Source organism: Rhinopithecus roxellana, chromosome 11 (genome assembly GCF_007565055.1).
Source record: "Rhinopithecus roxellana isolate Shanxi Qingling chromosome 11, ASM756505v1, whole genome shotgun sequence".
Lineage (NCBI taxonomy): Eukaryota > Metazoa > Chordata > Mammalia > Primates > Cercopithecidae > Rhinopithecus > Rhinopithecus roxellana.
This window is the reverse complement of record NC_044559.1, coordinates 77,113,525-77,130,559: the sequence shown is the minus strand read 5'-3', so window position 1 is coordinate 77,130,559 and position 17,035 is coordinate 77,113,525. Positions and strand designations below refer to the sequence as shown.

Below are 17,035 nucleotides of genomic sequence, written 5' to 3'. Positions count from 1 at the left end.
TTATTAAAAGAATACTGAATTTTATTCCATGGCTAACTTCCTAAATTTTAGAGCAACTTGTCACCCAGGTCGAGCTGGAGAAGGATCAGAACCTACTACTTGTCACTTTATTTCATCCTGGGTTCCAATACATAGAGCTATTTTAAAATTTCATTCTGTCACCAATCCTCCTCCATAAACACATTAGTTAAGCTCTCTGTGTCTTGACCCAAATCATTGGTGTTGAGGAAGAAAATGCACGGCCAGGAAGGTTGGTTCTCCATCTTTGCATCTCCCTAGCAGTTTAACACTTGCCAAGTTCCATTATTCAAGCAGCTTGACATGACCAGAGGATACTGTCATCTTTCGTAGACTTCCATAGTTTATCTACAAGGGTGCCACTGGAAGGCATTGTCTTCAATGAAAGCAAGATGCAGCATCATGTCATCACCAATAAAGGGCTTTGTTAGTACCCACTCTGTGCAGTATTTGTCAGGTTGTGGAGACACAAAAGAGTGGAAGGCATGAGTCCTGCAAACAAGCAGCTTACAGTCAGACAGGAAAGTCAGGAATTGTACCTTTGTTGCCACCTGGAATTAGAAAAGTAGCATAGCATATTTCAAGTTTGAACGAGTTTTCTTTAGAAAAAAAAACTAGCATTTGCCTGCTCATTTTTTTACTTTTAGTCTTCTAGTATTATTTTGGTCTAGTTTTATCTAAACTGGCTGCTTGCACTTTCCATCCAGACACTATATAATGTTTGACATGTGGATTCTGTCTCACTCATTATCCCAAAACCATTGCCTCTAAAAGTCCTTGTCAATCTCATGGTAGTAAAATGCATGATTTTTTCCCACCTCAATGTTGGTAAAGACTCTCTCCTTGACCAAACTGTAGCATGGCTTCTAGCAGTTATCCATGTCCCCAGGATGACCCCCTTTAAAATGCCTGCCTGAGAAAGTTCATCACTGCCAGGAGAATGTCCTGTTTATTCCAGTTAAACCCTGGCAATAGGCAGCTGGCCCCGTGAACCCTCTCTTAAAGCAGTTACTTAGAAAGTTGCAATGATAAATCCTTTCCCTGTCCCTTTGAGACATAAATCTTCTAACCATCCAGAACTGTCTTCCAAGGATCTGAGAAAAGCAACTCTTCAAGGAGACAACTCCGAGTTTCAGATTCTGTGGGAGGGTGAGGGCCTAACTTCAGAGGACCATGCTCTAATTTACACCACAAAAGTTTGCTTCTCCTCCAGATAAGCTCCAATTAACAAACCCAGATGGCCTAGTCACAGGGACCAACACCCCTACTACCCCTCAGGGCTTTCCCCTAGCAGCACACCCCAGTTTTTTAAAAGTCTCATGCCTTTTGTTCCCATAAAGTTGAATTCACTTCACACTGGAACCTCTTTCCTATTGCCATCATTATGACTGGACAAAACCATCCTTCCCACTTTAACTAGTACCCAGGTTTGTTTGTCTTTAGCAATGTTCTATTCTACACTTCAAATTTATGGTGTCTGAAATCAAAATATTCAAAGTCATTGTTTGCAAAATAAGCAGAACACCAGTTGAAGGAGGTCAGTTACCTGCTTTAGAAAATAAAAGTTGAACTGGCCACTCCCCAGGCCTCTTCCAGGTCCAGAATCCAAACACCGCTTATCTGGTTTTCTTTACAGTTTTTCTCGCTCTTTCCCCACTACCTTGAGTGCCTTCTCCCTTTACCTCTCTGCTTCCAAGACCTTAGACTCCTGAAAGCCCCCAGAGAGAAGCCTTCCTGTCATGCGTGTCCGTGCAAAGGCACCACCAACAGGCTTTGTGTGAGCAACAAGGCTGTTTATTTCACCAGGGTGCAAGCGGGCTGAGTCCGAAAAAGGAGTCAGCAAAGGGTGGTGAGATTATCATTAGTTCTTATAGGTTTGGGATAGGCGGTGGGGTTAGGAGCAATTTTTTGTGGGCAGAGGGTAGATCTTCTTACAAAGTACATTCTCGAGGGTGGGGAGAATATTACAAAGTATCTTCTTAATGGTGGGGGAGAATATTAAAAAGTATCTTCTTAAGAGTGGCGAGGGTGTGTTGTCACAAAGTCAATTGATCAGTTAGGGTAGGGCAGGAACAAATCACAGTGGTGGAATGTCATCATTTGAGGCTATTTTCACTTCTTTTGTGGATCTTCAGTTGCTTCAGGCCCTCTGGATGTGTACATGCAGGTCACAGGGAATATGATGGCTTAGCTTGGGCTCAAGGCCTGACACTTCCTCCCTAGAATGCTGGTGGGAGTCACTGCCTAGGGTGGGCTCCCAGCTTTCCCTTTTGATGAGCAAAGGCTCTTAATCTCATCCAATTACCCCTCTCTGACTCCACGAGGCCACGTGTAGACTTCATCTACAGACTTAGACAATTTTCTTTCAAATAGGAGGCCTCAAGAGATATTTGCTCAGAGAATGATTTATCTGGTTAATATAAAACCAGCCCAAGGAACTTGTGTTTACCAAGAGTAATTTTTGTAATGAAATTTTTTTCTGCAATGCATGAGTATTACTTTTGTAATCAGCAACATAATAAATATTTTATTTTTATAACTTCAAGAGCATGAACATGGGATGTAAACTTTACTCTTGCTCCAATCCAAATTACTTTGTATTTCAAAATTTGCGGCTTTAAATTAATAAAAATTTTCTTAATCCCATTTAAGGTGGACCAAAAAAAATCAAGGCAAGATCGTCTCAGTCATAAGTACAGCAGGACTGGAAACAGAATCCTGTCCTTTGTGGTGCTAGTAAGAGTTTGCGATAAAACCAAACATAACCGCCTGATCTTTCTGTTCCAAGGATCCTGAAACAGATTAGTTGCTAAGTGAAATTGGTAGAAGGGTTTTTAAACTGTAAACAGTTCAGTTTAACTGTAAATGACTATTTAAGTCATTGTTTACAAAGTAAGTCCTACTTTGGGAAGAATCAGGAATGACCTCTCCCTGGAAAGAAAACAGCAGGTGACCATCCGTGAGGATCCAGAAAGTCAGACAGAGGGTGGGAAGGAGTCTATGCCTAGGCAAACAAAAATAGCTGCCACTTTCCTCATGGAGGGTTTTTCTAATTATACTTCGTGAAAGGCAGGACTAACTAGGAAAAGAAAGACAGGGAGAACAGAAAAATTGTTACCTGAGGAAAAAAATGCAGAACTAAAGTCTGTGAGTCAATTCCATAACCCAGGGCTTTTCAGACATCTGAGTGCCACAGTCACGATTCTTGTCATATCTTTTACCACATCTATTATTATAATATACGTCATCTGTTTCTTTTCTTTGTTTTTTTGGGGGGGAGACAGTGCCTTGCTCTGTCACTCAGGCTGGAGTGCAATGGCGCGATCTCAGCCCACTACAACCTCCACCTCCTGGGTTCAAGCGATTCTCGTGCCTCAGCCTCCTGAGTAGCTAGGATTACAGGTGCGTGCCACCACACCCAGTTAATTTTTGTATTTTTAGTAGATATGGGGTTTCACCATGTTAGCCAGGTTGGTGTTGACCTCCAGTGATCCACTCAGTTGGGCCTCCCAGAGTGCTGGGATTACAGGCATAAGCCACCACGCCTGGCCAGTGTGTTTCTTTTAATTGTTCCTAAACTGACTCATTTAAAATAAAATTAGCCTTTTTCTAAGGAATAATATCTATAAAAACTATGATCTGAGATGCATAATTTAAAATATAGATATAAATGAACACGTAGGCCTTTTAAATATTCAGTTGTGTACCTCCTAAAATTATGTCATGTCTCTGCAGAGAAACAAGTACCATGTTGGAAAACATTGCTGTCATTGAGGCCAAAGGCTCAAGTGGGAATCAAATCTAGGCTCTGGCAGTTCAATAGAAAAGATCTTTCTCTACAGTGGTGTTTCTCAAAGTAGAATTGTGGGTTGGTTTTAAAACATAGGTCCTCCCGTGGAGAGAGAGGGGCGATTTCCCTGTCCTTTGCATCTGAGAGGGCTGGTGACTGATTCAACCAGTAAGGTACAGTGGAAGTGACACTGCGTGACTTTCCCTGGAACACAAGCTCTGGGACCCCAGAGCCTCATATAAGACATTGGAGCCTCGTCTTAGACCACATAAAGTTGCTTAGATCCCCAGTCCCTAGTTGCACTGAACCCAGCTTTCCAGCCATCCTCACCAAGGTTGCAGAATGTAGAACCACAGGGAACATCAGCACCTCAGCAGAACAATACAGGACAGAGGGATCACCCAGCCAAGCCTGCCTGAAGTCCTGACCCACAAAATTGTGAGATATAATAAAATAGTTGCCTTTTTAAGCCATTATATTTTGGGATCATTGGTTATGCAACAGTAGATAACGAAAACAGACTGACTATATCAGAATCACCAATGGAGCTTGTCAAAACGCATATTCCTGGGCCCCAGGTGCAATTCCCCAGGGATTCTGAAGTCTGGTAACGGGACTCAGTAATCTGATTTTAACCTAGCTTCCTGGATGTCTCTGGTAGACACTAGAGTTTGAGAGACATTCCTTTAGAGCTATTAATTCATTCATTCATTTATCCAGTCTACCATCATCTTTTTACCATTACTACAAACCTGGCCATGTGCTGGGCTCCAGGGATAACCCAGAGACCATGCCACTGTCTCTGCCCTCAGGGACACCAAGGACCAAGCTGGGCACCTGACAGTCAAGCACTAGTTGAAGGAGGAGACCCTGAATCTTCTTCCCTGTAGGAGGCTGAGGGACCAATCCCAGTTCCCTCAGTATTGCTATAATTGGTTCAAGACCTCCCAAACTCAGTCCAATGCATTAACAATTGGTCGTGGCCAAAGAATTAGGAGAAGATTGAATTCACTGATATTTCAGGAATAGCCGTCTCAGCAGAACCTTGGGATCTCTGAGGTTGAGGTTGGCTACCTGAGGGTTTCTGTCACCTTTTATGATAAGAAGGAAGCCAAGGTCTCTATGGGCAAGGTAGAAACAACTTCAGCCCCAATCACAGATTTATTTGTCCTTGAAAATGACATTCATGTATATTTTCCCCCAAGTAGAAAAGTGACCATAGATAGTTCATTACAGAAAATGAGAAAATACAGAAAAGCATTTCAAACAAGCAAACAAAGCCCCCCTCAGGCATCTAACCACAGTCTAGCAGAACGTTAAGAGGCTGCTTGAGTCAGGTACACCTGGGTTTGAACCCCGGCTTCATGTGAGCTCCCCAGGCTTGGTTTTCTCCTCTGTGATTATATTGCCTGCTGTGCAAGGCTGTTGTGAGGATTAAATAGGAATATCTGCACGTGGGTATGTCATTACCATTATCTTTGCTAATAGGGGAGTATTTCTTTCTAGTCTGATTCTCTTTATATGTCAGTATTTATTGTTGGTTACTTAATAGTGCCTTGAGCTCCCTCCCCTCTGTACCCCCCAGCTTTCGAATGTCCCCATCAGAGGCAGGGCTGTGTCCAAAGGAATCCTAGGTGAAGAGATGGTGGTGATGGAGCAGGGGGGTAGGAGTGGATGATGAGAGGCCTGAATTTGGACGATGAGTCCAGGGCTCCCCCTTGACACATCCAACTCCATCGGAGGTTTAGGGAAAACCCAGAGCCCAGAGAGCCTGACAGCTTCCCTATGGCTGCTCCGTCTTGATGTGTGGTTATGGCAGCTGTTCTTTCAGATTTTCTGGGGCAGTGCTACATGTCCTGTAGTCTAGTTTAGTCCATATAATATTGTACATAAAATAGCAAAACATAAATTCTATGTGACAGCAGCAAGGCAATACATTTACTGGTGTTATATAAGAGGTGCTATTCCATCTGTATTTCTGCCCTTGGGAGGAAATCAGTTTTCTTATTATTATGATACTCATCCAGATGTTGTCCCTCTGCAACAGGAGGAAGTGAGCAGCTCCCTCCTTTTCCAAATAACACAAAGTAATGGATGGCCAAACACACAGACTTTGATGACAACAGCTATAAGATCAAATCCCTGCTCCATCAACTAATTATTCGCTGGAAGAAATTTTTAACGTCCCCAAGTTTATCTCTTCCAATTTTTTTTTTTTTTTTCTGAGACAGAGTTTCGCTCTGTCACCCAGGCTGGAGTGCAGTGGCATGATCTCAGCTCACTGCAACCTCTGCCTCTCGGGTTCAAGTGATTCTTCTGCCTCAGCCTCCCAAGTAGCTGGGACTACAGGTGTGTTCCAGCACACCCGGCTAATTTTTTATATTTTTAGTAGAGACAGGGTTTCACTGTGTTAGCCAGCATGGTCTCGATCTCCTGACCTCGTGATCCGCCCGCCTTGGCCTCCCAAAGTGCTGGGATTACAGGCATGAGCCACCACACCTGGCCCGAGTTTTTGGTTTTTGTGTAGGCTTAAGATTATTGTTGCTGTTTTGTTTGGTTTGCTAGTTCTTAATGAACAGGAATTGGGAGTTTCAATCAGAGTCTTCCTTCATATGATGTACAGCCTGTCATCCGCAAATTTGCTTGTATTAATTAAGAAATGCATATGGTTCTCACCCAACAATGTGAGCGTGGACATTTCCACACTGTCTCGGAGAATCCCAGAAGAAGAGGCAGTAGGGGGAGTGGTAAGAGCGTAGGTGGTGAGGGGTCCTCTTTAGCATACACTTCTCCCTCTAGGGTTAGGCAAAACTCTATTTATTGTAATAATATTATAATAAATAAGAATATATCATAAGTATAAGAATATAATAATAATGTTTTCCTCCAAAGGAATATAGATGGAATAACAATTCCTACTAATCCTTGATCCAAAGAATCCTTCAGGAATTTTATTATACATAAATTTTGGAACAATGTGGATCTAGAATAGGGAAGCAGTTATCCATCTTCCTTTAATTCTTGTAGAGCATTGCTTTGCCACGACTTATTTCTGCTTGGGCCTGCTGCACATCCTGCAGTCCAGATGGTCTCAGCTCTGACCCCAGCCCCCACCTCTCTCTGAGCACCAACCTCAGATCCCAACTGTCAACCAGATATTTTAATTTGGATCTCCTGCTGTCCTTCAAATGCAGCATGCCTGAAATAAACCTCAATTCCACTGCTCCACCCCTTCCCCCAAAGAGACGCAACTTCCTAAATCTCGATTTCTACCAAAAGTGCCATTACCTTACTGTGATGAATATGCTGGAGTACTATTTAACTCCCTCCCCGACTTCATTTTTCATAGGTAAGCTGATGCAGATGTCCACCATATTTCTCCTCTGCCTTCCTGTGCCAGACTGGGTTAAAATCATCTCACACTTACACTATCGTTTCATCTTCCTAAGTAGCTCCCCAACCCTCCCTACCCCATTATGCTCCCCTCCAAATCACTGTTATGTACCAGACTCATCTTTTAAAATAACACTGTAGTGCCATCAATATTCTGCTCACAAAAACCTTCACTGGCTCCACAACCCCAGAAAATAAGATCAAACCTCAACAGGCTTCTAAGACCCTCTAGAATGTAGTTGTCCCTACCAATTCAGCTGCATCCACAATTACTTCCCAATATAAACTCTCCACTCCAACCCAGGCCATTCTCCTCCCTGTCCTTCTGGTCCCTGACCCTTTTCTTCCAGGAGAACCCTAAGTTCTGCCTGTTAGGTGTATCATTCAGGACTAGACATGAAACAGCTCTTCCACCAACCAGCTGCCTCTCCCAGCTCACACCATGTTCTTTTCCTTCTCTGAACACGGCAGATCTTCATGCCTCATGTCTTGTCGTAATTCACACCATAAGCCATCTGTTTCACATAACATACTAATGTCCAGGAACTTCCTTTGTCTTCTTTGGTACCCAACCTCCTCCTACTACCATCACCACCACCACTATCACAAGGAATCTAGGGTTGTGTGTATAATAGTAAATAAAAAAATACCTCATGAATCAGATTCTATCAAAAAAAGAAGATAGAGAAAGAGGAAATCAAGGAAACAAAATAGGAGGAGGAAGAGAAAATATTGCTGTGTTTTCTCTTTGATGCCTGGGTATGCTGTGTGCTCATGCTATTGCTCAGATTTATAGACTATTTGAACTGAAACGATCTTAAAAATCACTGAGTGCAATAATATAAGGCTGACCATGAAGACTTATTAAAAACTAGAAATAACGTATCTGGCCCAGAAAAAACAATAAAAAAGATGAGTATCATTTGCCAGCTGTGTGACCTTTAGAATGTCACTTGACCTCTCTGTTCCTCAGTTTCCTCATTTTTGAAGTGTGAATGATGTAACACTTATTGAGGAGCTAAATGAGATGCTGTAGGTAAAGCACTTGGCCAATGCCTTAAACATGGTAAGTGCTAAGTACCTGCTAAGAAGATCCCTGTCCAGACTTTGAAAACATGTAGAGCAAAATTTCTTGAAGGCTGGTTATAAATAATTAAGTTATTATTAATAATAAACTGTGAGAACATTTAATGGGATATTTCTATGGTCTCAATATTTGTGTCACCCCAAAATTCATAAATTGAAACCTAATCCCCAAGGCGATGATATTAGAAGGTGGGGCCTTTGGGAGGTGAGTAGGTTATGAGGGCTCCACCTAGTGGATGAGATTAATGTCCTTAAAAACGAGGCCCTAGAGAGCTGCCTTCCCCTTCTGCTATGTGAGGACACATAGTGGGTGCCATGTATGAAGAATGGCCCTTCACTGGACACCAAATCTGCCAACCCCTTGATCGCGGACATCCCAGCCTCCAGAACTATGAGCAATAAGTTTCTGTTGTTTATAAATTACTCAGTCTAAGGTATTTTGTTAAAGCAGCCTAAATGGATTAAGACAGTTGCTTAATCCATGTAAGAATAGCTACATCTGCACCTATTTCTATGTTTACTTTGGATCATGATATAAAACGTATTTCTAACTGTGGGTCACAGTAAAACAAGTTTGAAAGCCTTTGGATTATTAAAGTCCTCCACTAGTAAAAATGGAGCAGCATGCCAAAACCTCATGTGGAATGCTAGGTGCTACTTTAAGAGTAATTTCATCTTCCATCTTCTCTGGACCTTGGTTTTCCATCAACACCTCAGTCCTGCTAATGTTGTCTTTATTTTTCATGCATCTGACATGTAATCCAGACCACTGTTGCCACACTAATTAACGTAGAGAGAATTCACTTGCATGCAGGCCTAAATTCTCCATATCTATGGTTAGGTCTAGCATGTGTCTTTCTCCAGCAGATGGAATGCTCAGAAACCTTGAGGAAAGAGGAGAGCTTCCAATTTTTGAAAGATGCTTCAACTGGTAACTCTGTCTTGCATTTTGCAGTGATTCTGTCACCCACATTGTAGCAGAGAACAACTCAGGTTCAGACGTTCTGGAGTGGCTTCAAGTACAGAAAATACAAGTCAGCTCACAACCAGAACTCCTTGATGTCTCCTGGCTGATAGAATGTATAGGAGCAGGGAAACCGGTGGAGATGACAGGAAAACACCAGCTTGTTGTAAGTGTCATGAGTGTGATTTTCACTGTTCTTTGCTTGATGGTTAAGAACATAAGCTTAGAATCAACAGAGTTGGGGTAAACCCTAGATTCTCTGCTTACTTCCTGTGTGACCTTGGGCAAGTCACTTAGCTTTACTAAGCTTCAGTTTCTTCCTTTATAACATGACATAACAATAATGCCAGCCTCACAAAATGGTCATGAAGATTAGAATAATATACATGTAAAGCACTTAATACAGTGTGTTAAGTATAGTAGGCACCTTATGAGTGGTAGCTATTTTCCTGAACACATTTATAAACAAATATTTCAAAACATTTAAACCTTGATATTCTGGCAGCCAGAAAAGCAGGAGATTCCTTTTTTTCTCTTACTGTGATTATTCAGAAAACAAAAGAAAACAAAACAAAAATTAAGCTCTCAATTCCAAATATTTAAGCAATTGTGCTAGAATCTTTGGGAAGAGGGGTTGAACCATAAGTACGTAAGTTCATAGAAAAGGAAGATGATATTTAATTGATAGGTCTTTTCATGTTTTTTTTCAGATTTCAAAAATAATACATGTTGATAATAGCAAGTTCAAATATTAGAGATGTATATAACATAAATTTTGAGTCTCCTATAATTTTATCCTCCAACCACAGACATCTACTTCCAAATTTTTCATACATATCTATTATTACTATTAATTTGTATTGAAAATGGATGCTTATGCATTTGTTTAGGTGAGAAGAGACTATTCAGATAGCACCAATCCAGGCCTCCCGAAGACTCCACCAACTGCTGTACAAAAGATCTCCCAGTATGCGTGTCAGAGAAGAACCACTTTAAACAACTATAACCAGATATTCACGGTAACAGGACTTTACATCAATACCCAGGGCAAACGAAGGGCTTGCAGCTTCTTTCCATGGAGCCACAAATTAAATTATAAATTTTTCTGAAAACCTGGGGAAGTTTTCCTCCCACCTACCCACAGCCCTAGCCTCATCTCTGATCCTTCTATCCTTCTTTCTATCAAGAATGGGTCTCCTTCCTTCCTGGAAATGGACAAATACATTTAGGTTATATTCTTTAGAGACAGTAGATTGCTATTTACAGAGAGTTGTCATTAATGGGCACAACACTTGTCAAAGGCAAATATTCTGAAAAACCAAATATTGGAATTAGTCCAAAACATAGTAAGAGTAAATTACATAGAAATGGTAACAATGCATCAACAGCCTTTGCTGGGAAACCAAAAAATTGAGCAAACCTAGATTCCAGCCTTTCTGATATTCACTAGTTTGGGCAAGTCAATTTCTCTCTCTGAGCCTGTTTCCTCATCTATTCAAAAAGAAATTGGATAGATCATATCTAAAGCTCCACTCAGCCCTCAGATTGGTCATGGTGTTTTGAACGGCCCTGGCCCTAAAAGCTCACAACTGCTTGTCTGTTAACCTAGAGTCAGTGGTTAGCTGGATGAAACATGTAGTAGTAGATCAATACAGAGCTTTTCATTTCTAGACTTCCAGCTCTATGTCTGTGTTGGAAAGACCAGGAAATTGTAGTTACTGGATATGCTGAGCATGATATCACACATCTGCAGCGGCTTTCTCCCCTGCTAGAAATGCAAACATGCCCTACCTTAAATAATCCTGGCTCTGGGTCAGTGTGCCTATGACTAAACTCATTCATTCAACAAGCCTGTGTTAAGCGCTGTGTTTTACAGGGATGCTCAGTGATCAAGGCAGAATTCTAGCCACAGGCTAGTGGGAAGATAGTACAGAAGGAGGGATTATGCTGAGTCATGACTAGCAAGATGCTGTGAGCACCAAAGCACTCTTTAGTTAAATCATCTGTGAGTGTTTAATGGCAGTGTATTCCAAGTCTCTGTATAATGCATTCTGGTACCTGTGTTTTCAATTCAACTTTACTCCATGACACAAGAGAGGAATACAAGGGTATGGGAGACCCCATCCTGACCTAGAAGGAAACACTCAAGTGGTATTCCAATATTTAAAGGAGAGCAAGAGGCCTTTGTGAGTGATCACTGACTCAGGGGCTTGGAAGCAGATCTCTTGCTTATCTGGTTTTATCCTTTAGGACGCCTTTGATATACTGGCTGAAAATTGTGAGTTTAGAGAAAATGAAGACTCCTGTGTGACATTTATGAGAGCAGCTTCTGTATTGAAATCTCTGCCATTCACAATCATCAGTATGAAGGACACAGAAGGAATTCCCTGCCTGGGGTCCAAGGTGAAGTGTATCATAGAGGTAAGGGTGAAATGGGATTTGTCCCACTTCCCAATTGGTAGGTGGGGATGGGGGAGAGAGAGATGTAGCTAACAGATTTTCCTGTCAACTATGTAGATGTGGTGTACATCACAAATCTTCCTTTATACACATTCCTCTCTCTCTCCTGTTTCTGTGTGTGGTGTGTGTGTTTATTTAGACTATATATATATGTGTGTGTATATATATACATATGTATGTATGTGTGTATATATATATGTATGTATGTATGTATTAGGGGTTGTGAATATCCTAGTCACATGGCACCAAAATACGTTAGTGGTGGCAGGTGTCAGAGTTACTGATAGTGAATCCGTTCGGGTCTGCAGCAGCCCCAATTATTGCTTCTGCAGAAGAAAGAATTCGACTGAGGGGCATAAGGCAGAAAAAGAGACTGAGGCAAGTTTCAGAGCAGGAGTGGAAGTTCATTAAAAAGCTTTAGAGCAGGAAAGAAAGGAAAGTACACTTGGAAGAGACCCAAGTGGGCAACTTGGAAGGCAAGTGCAGCGTTTGACCTTTTGACTTGGGGTTTTATACGCTGGCTTACTTCCGGGGTCCTGCATCCCTTTTCCCATGATTCTTCCCTTAGGGTGAGTCACCCGCGTGCACAGTGCCCTCCTTGTGCTTGGGAGGGGTGCATGCGCAGTGTGTCTACTGGAGTTGTATGCATGCTCACCTGAGGCATTCTTCCCTTTTCCGGTGGAATGCCCCAGAAAATCATACTCTGCCATTTTGTCTCTTAATGTGCATGTTCATGCCCACTCACCCAATTCCTGAGATTTTATTGGAAGCTGCTGATTACCAATTTCAAGTGTTTTTATCTATTGGGAAATTGCTTCTCCCTGGCACCAGCTGTGACCAATTATCATTTTATAGTGTGATAACTGCCAGACCGTCAGGGAATTGCCTCTCTCTAGCACCAGCTGCAACCAATTATCATTTTAGAGCCATAGTGTGATAACTGCTGGACCATCACCTGATGGTCGCCTGACATTCCTGGTTTGGAGCGGGGAGCCCTCTCCTGCTCTGCTCATGCCTAACTAGCTACCTACTATAACATATAGATAGATAGAGGCATGTTATGTATAATCCATACCCTAATATTATCACAGCTGGAGTTACATGGAGCCAGTTAGTAGAAACAGAACTCTCCCATATTGTTATTAATCACAGTGAAAGACTCAAGTGACTTACAAGCTTGACAGCAGGGTAATGGTCTGATTTCAAACAGAGGCTGCGTGGAGGACCTCAGTTCCACCTGGGGGCGCCACCTTAGAGCAGCGGTGCATTTGACATCAAGTGGAGTTGGTTCTACATCTCTCCAGGGAGAGCGCTGGAGGTTGTGCTTATTTATTGAACGGTGTTTAGGGATTCCCCAGCAAAGCAAGTAGGTCATCTGGTAGTAAGTTTCTATATAGTCAAGTGCAAGGTATATTATTCAAGAACAATTATCCCAACTCTACTCAGAGGAGAGGGGCTCTGAGCTAGATATTACAAGGGCTTGAATGTAGATTGGCTTTTTGATGGGTCCAAAATTAACCTTCTCAATGGAAAAGTCTTCTTATTTCAGTGGTCATATTCATTTAAGAGAAAATTATTACCAATATTTGGACATACATTTTTCAGCGAAGATTTTGGTTTGGAATTCTGTAGATCTGGACCCTAACCATTTGTATCTTTGTTTCTAAGGATCGTAAAGGGGTCCTTGGGTATATGATGAGCTAGCATTTTCAAGATTATAGAGAACTGTCTTGTTTTCTCCAGATCAGTTAAGGAAATACCCCAGGATGCGATGCATGCACATTTCATGAGAAACCAAGCAACTAGATCCATGAATTTGAGAGTCTTAGACAGTAATTGTCCAACATCACTAATTTAAAGTATTTTTCAACTATCCACTAGGAGATTATTGAAGATGGAGAAAGTTCTGAAGTTAAAGCTGTGTTAAATGATGAACGATATCAATCCTTCAAAGTAAGTGATTTTACATATATTTATTGCAAATGGCTTTTCAGTTAATCTTATTACTTATTCTGGCTGGTTGTATTAGTCAGCTTGGGCTGTGATAACAAAATACAGAGATGGGTTGGCTTAAACAACAGAAATTTATTTTCTCACCATTCTGGAGGCTGAAAGTTCTGGATCAAGATGTCAGCAGGGTCAGTTTCTGGTGAGGGTTCTCTTTCTGGCTTCTTGCTGTGTCCTCACATGCTCCCCTGCTCACATGGCAAGAGAGAGAGAGCAAGAACAAGCAATCTTTCTGGTGTCATAAAGATACTAATCCTGGGCCGGGCACCATAGCTCATGTCTTTAATCCAAGCACTTTGGGAGGCCAAGGGGGGTGCACTTGAAGACAGGAATTTAAGACCAGCTTGGCCAACATGGTGAAACCCCATCTTTACTAAAAAATATGAAAATTAGCCAGGTGTGGTGGGGCATGCCTGTAACTCCAGCTACTTGGGAGACTGAGACATGAAAAAAGCTTGAGTCTGGGAGGCAGAGGTTGCAGTGAGCTGAGATAGCGCCACTGTACTCCAGGCTGGGTGACAGAGTGAGACTGTCTCAAAAACAAAACAAACAAAAAGACACTAATCCCATCATGAGAGCCCCACTCTCATGACCCCAAAGGCTCTGTCTTAAATACCATCATACTGGGGATTAGGACTTCAACCTACAAACTGGGTTGGGAGGGGGAATTCAGTCCATAGCTTTGGTCTAGGAAGAAAATGCCTAAATAAATTCAGGTGCCCAGATAATTGCCATGCTATGGTGATGTACAAATTGCCTTACCCTCCAAGAGTCTGTCACTCATGGGTACAAACATCATGGGACATGAGGATCACGGGGGGTTGGTGGGGACAGGACAGAACTGCTCTTAAAGAGCAGATTTGTGTCTGAAAATCTCCTTACTGCCTCTCCATTTAGTTGGAAGCAGGGTTTATTACCTCCCAATTTTCCCTGCCTTAGAGTTGCAGGTGGAAGGGACTTCCACCAGTCCCTTCATTGCAAAGGTGATGTACAGGCCTAAAATATGGCCATGAGCAGGAGCACAGGCTTGGAGTGTAAATAGACCGGGGTTTAAGTTTGGGCTGTGCCACTTCTCACCTGTGTGATGGTGGAGAAACTATATAACCTATAGGAGCATCTCTTTTCAAAATGCGAGGGTACCTATGCAGAGCACGAGTGTCGGTCAAAGACCCAGCAAAGTGGAGAGCCCTATAGAGATACCGTATCACTCATGGACAGCACAGGCAGGCCATCCATTAGACTATACCTAAGCCCTGCACAAGTGCCAGAACCTGCTTGTTACTTCTGTTTCATTTTGTAATGCCACATGTCAAGAAAGGACTCATCTGAAACAAAAATGCCCTTAAAAATGACCATCACCCACCTGCTTGTCATATTCAGGAGGAACTAGGTCAAAGAGTGCTTATACTTTTTCTTCGTTGCGTGAGACCTAGAAAGGGTCATGACTCGGATGTTATAATGATTATTTTAGAGACTGATAGCATACCTTCCCTCCATTTTAGCTCTTTACTTCTGTATTTGGAGTGGGGTTGAAGACTTCTGAGAAGTGGTTCAGGATGGGTTTCAGAACTCTGAGTAAAGTAAGGTCGGACGAAAGCCTGAAATTTACACGAATGCAGAGAGCAGGTAAATTCTCTCCTAAAAGTCATTGTTGCTATGGGCTGGTCGGGTTGTGGTGGAGCTCTAAGTCAATTACACGGCAACTCCAATCTGGGAGAGCTGGGACACTTCTCTGATGTCCGTTGATGCTTGGATCTAAATCCTAGCTCCAGCAGTTTCCAGTTGTGTGATCTTAAGCAAGTTAGTTAAAATCTTTGAACCTTAGTTACCTAATCTATAAAAGGGAGATAACATTGATACTTAGCTGGGAAGTCAATCAGATAATGCAGGCAATGCCCCAGCACTGTGTCTGGCACAAAACAAAGGCACCCTACATGGTGGCTGTTGGTGGTCCTTCATCCAAATGTCAAGCCAGGTTGTGCTGCTGATCTGGTCCTTACTGACTCTTCTGGACATTGGGTCCTGGCTTTCTCCCTGGGTAAGAGTTGTGGGTGAAGGGTCAAAGACAGAAGGGTTGGCTGCTTGAACAAACTAGAGCTGTTGCCTGGCACAAATGTGAAGATGCTCTAGAAACTGTAAAACACCAGGAAAATAGAAGGGAAGTGGTAGAAATCTAGGCACAGGGTTGATGTACCCAACCAAGACTCTTTAGCCTAAGTGAAGACTGTGGTGGGACATGAGTGCTGTCATCACCCACCTGAAAGCCTGGCAGGGCCTCTCAGAGGTTGAAGGTAGCCTAGTCACTTCCATTTATGAGGCTCCCAGTAAGTTTTTTAAAAATGAAGGGATGACAATACAGTGTCAAAAATATTGTGTTTAAAAAAAATGTTTACTTTTAACAGGCAATAAAAATACAACACAGTTGTGATTCAAAAGGAGTCACAGCCACAGTCCCCAGCACCATGGCTCCTGGAGTTATAGAGAATGAAGTCATTATTTTTTTTTTAATTTTATTTTTTTGAGACAGGTTCTCACTCTTTTGCCCAGGCTGAAGTACAGTGGCGTTATCAAGGCTCACTATAACCTCTGCCTCTTGGGTTCAAGTGATCCTCCTACCTCAGCCTCCCAAGTAGCTAGGACCACAGGTGTGCACCACTACACCCAGCTAATTTTTTGTAGAAATGGGGCTTCACCATGTTGCCCAGGCTGGTCCTGAATTCCTGGGCTCAAGCCATCCACCTGCCTTGGCCTCCCAAAGTGCCCAGATTACAGGTGTGACCCACCACACCTGGCCCCAGATTTTTAATGATGTGAAAGTAAGAAAATCTGTTGCCAGAGAAGACCAGGAAAAAAAGGTAGACAGAGATTTTCTGTTTAAGTAACTGACAAAAACAAACAAATAAACAAAAGCAAGCAATGGTAGAGGAAGCAAATCAAATCGTGGTAGGTCCTATCAGTGATACTACAGAAGACCCCTACTCATTTTTTTGTAAAGTTGCTCATCTTTGAAAGATTGCTGATCATACAATGCCACATAGGAAATAAAAGAGTCTAAGAAAAAAAGATCCTAGTATTTATATTCCAGGACCCTGAAAGCACACGTTTAATAAGCATGATTTACACCAGTTCTCAAGATGCCATTCAAAATAAATTTAAATAAGTATTAAACATAAGTAGCAAGTAAGTGGTTTGGAATGATGAGTAAAGACTCTCAATGCTTAGAGAGAAATTGGGAAGCAATATAGTGTTTCACTTGGATGAAACCCTTATCAAATGATGTCCAGTGCTCTCAGGATCTAAGGGCTTTCAATTCCCCA

The 17,035-nt window shown here is 42.1% G+C and overlaps 1 protein-coding gene across 2 annotated transcripts in view; it reads left to right on the top strand.

Moving 5' to 3' along the window:
- The window catches only part of DNTT (DNA nucleotidylexotransferase), a 35,501-nt gene that overhangs the window by 4,046 nt on the left and 14,420 nt on the right, over positions 1-17,035 (top strand). For both annotated transcript variants that reach the window (XM_010389595.2, XM_010389594.2), the window contains exons 2-6: positions 9,243-9,417; positions 10,142-10,270; positions 11,502-11,672; positions 13,593-13,664; positions 15,221-15,344. In XM_010389595.2, the coding sequence (XP_010387897.2) occupies positions 9,243-9,417; positions 10,142-10,270; positions 11,502-11,672; positions 13,593-13,664; positions 15,221-15,344 (671 nt within the window). The remainder of the gene's footprint in view (positions 1-9,242; positions 9,418-10,141; positions 10,271-11,501; positions 11,673-13,592; positions 13,665-15,220; positions 15,345-17,035) is intronic.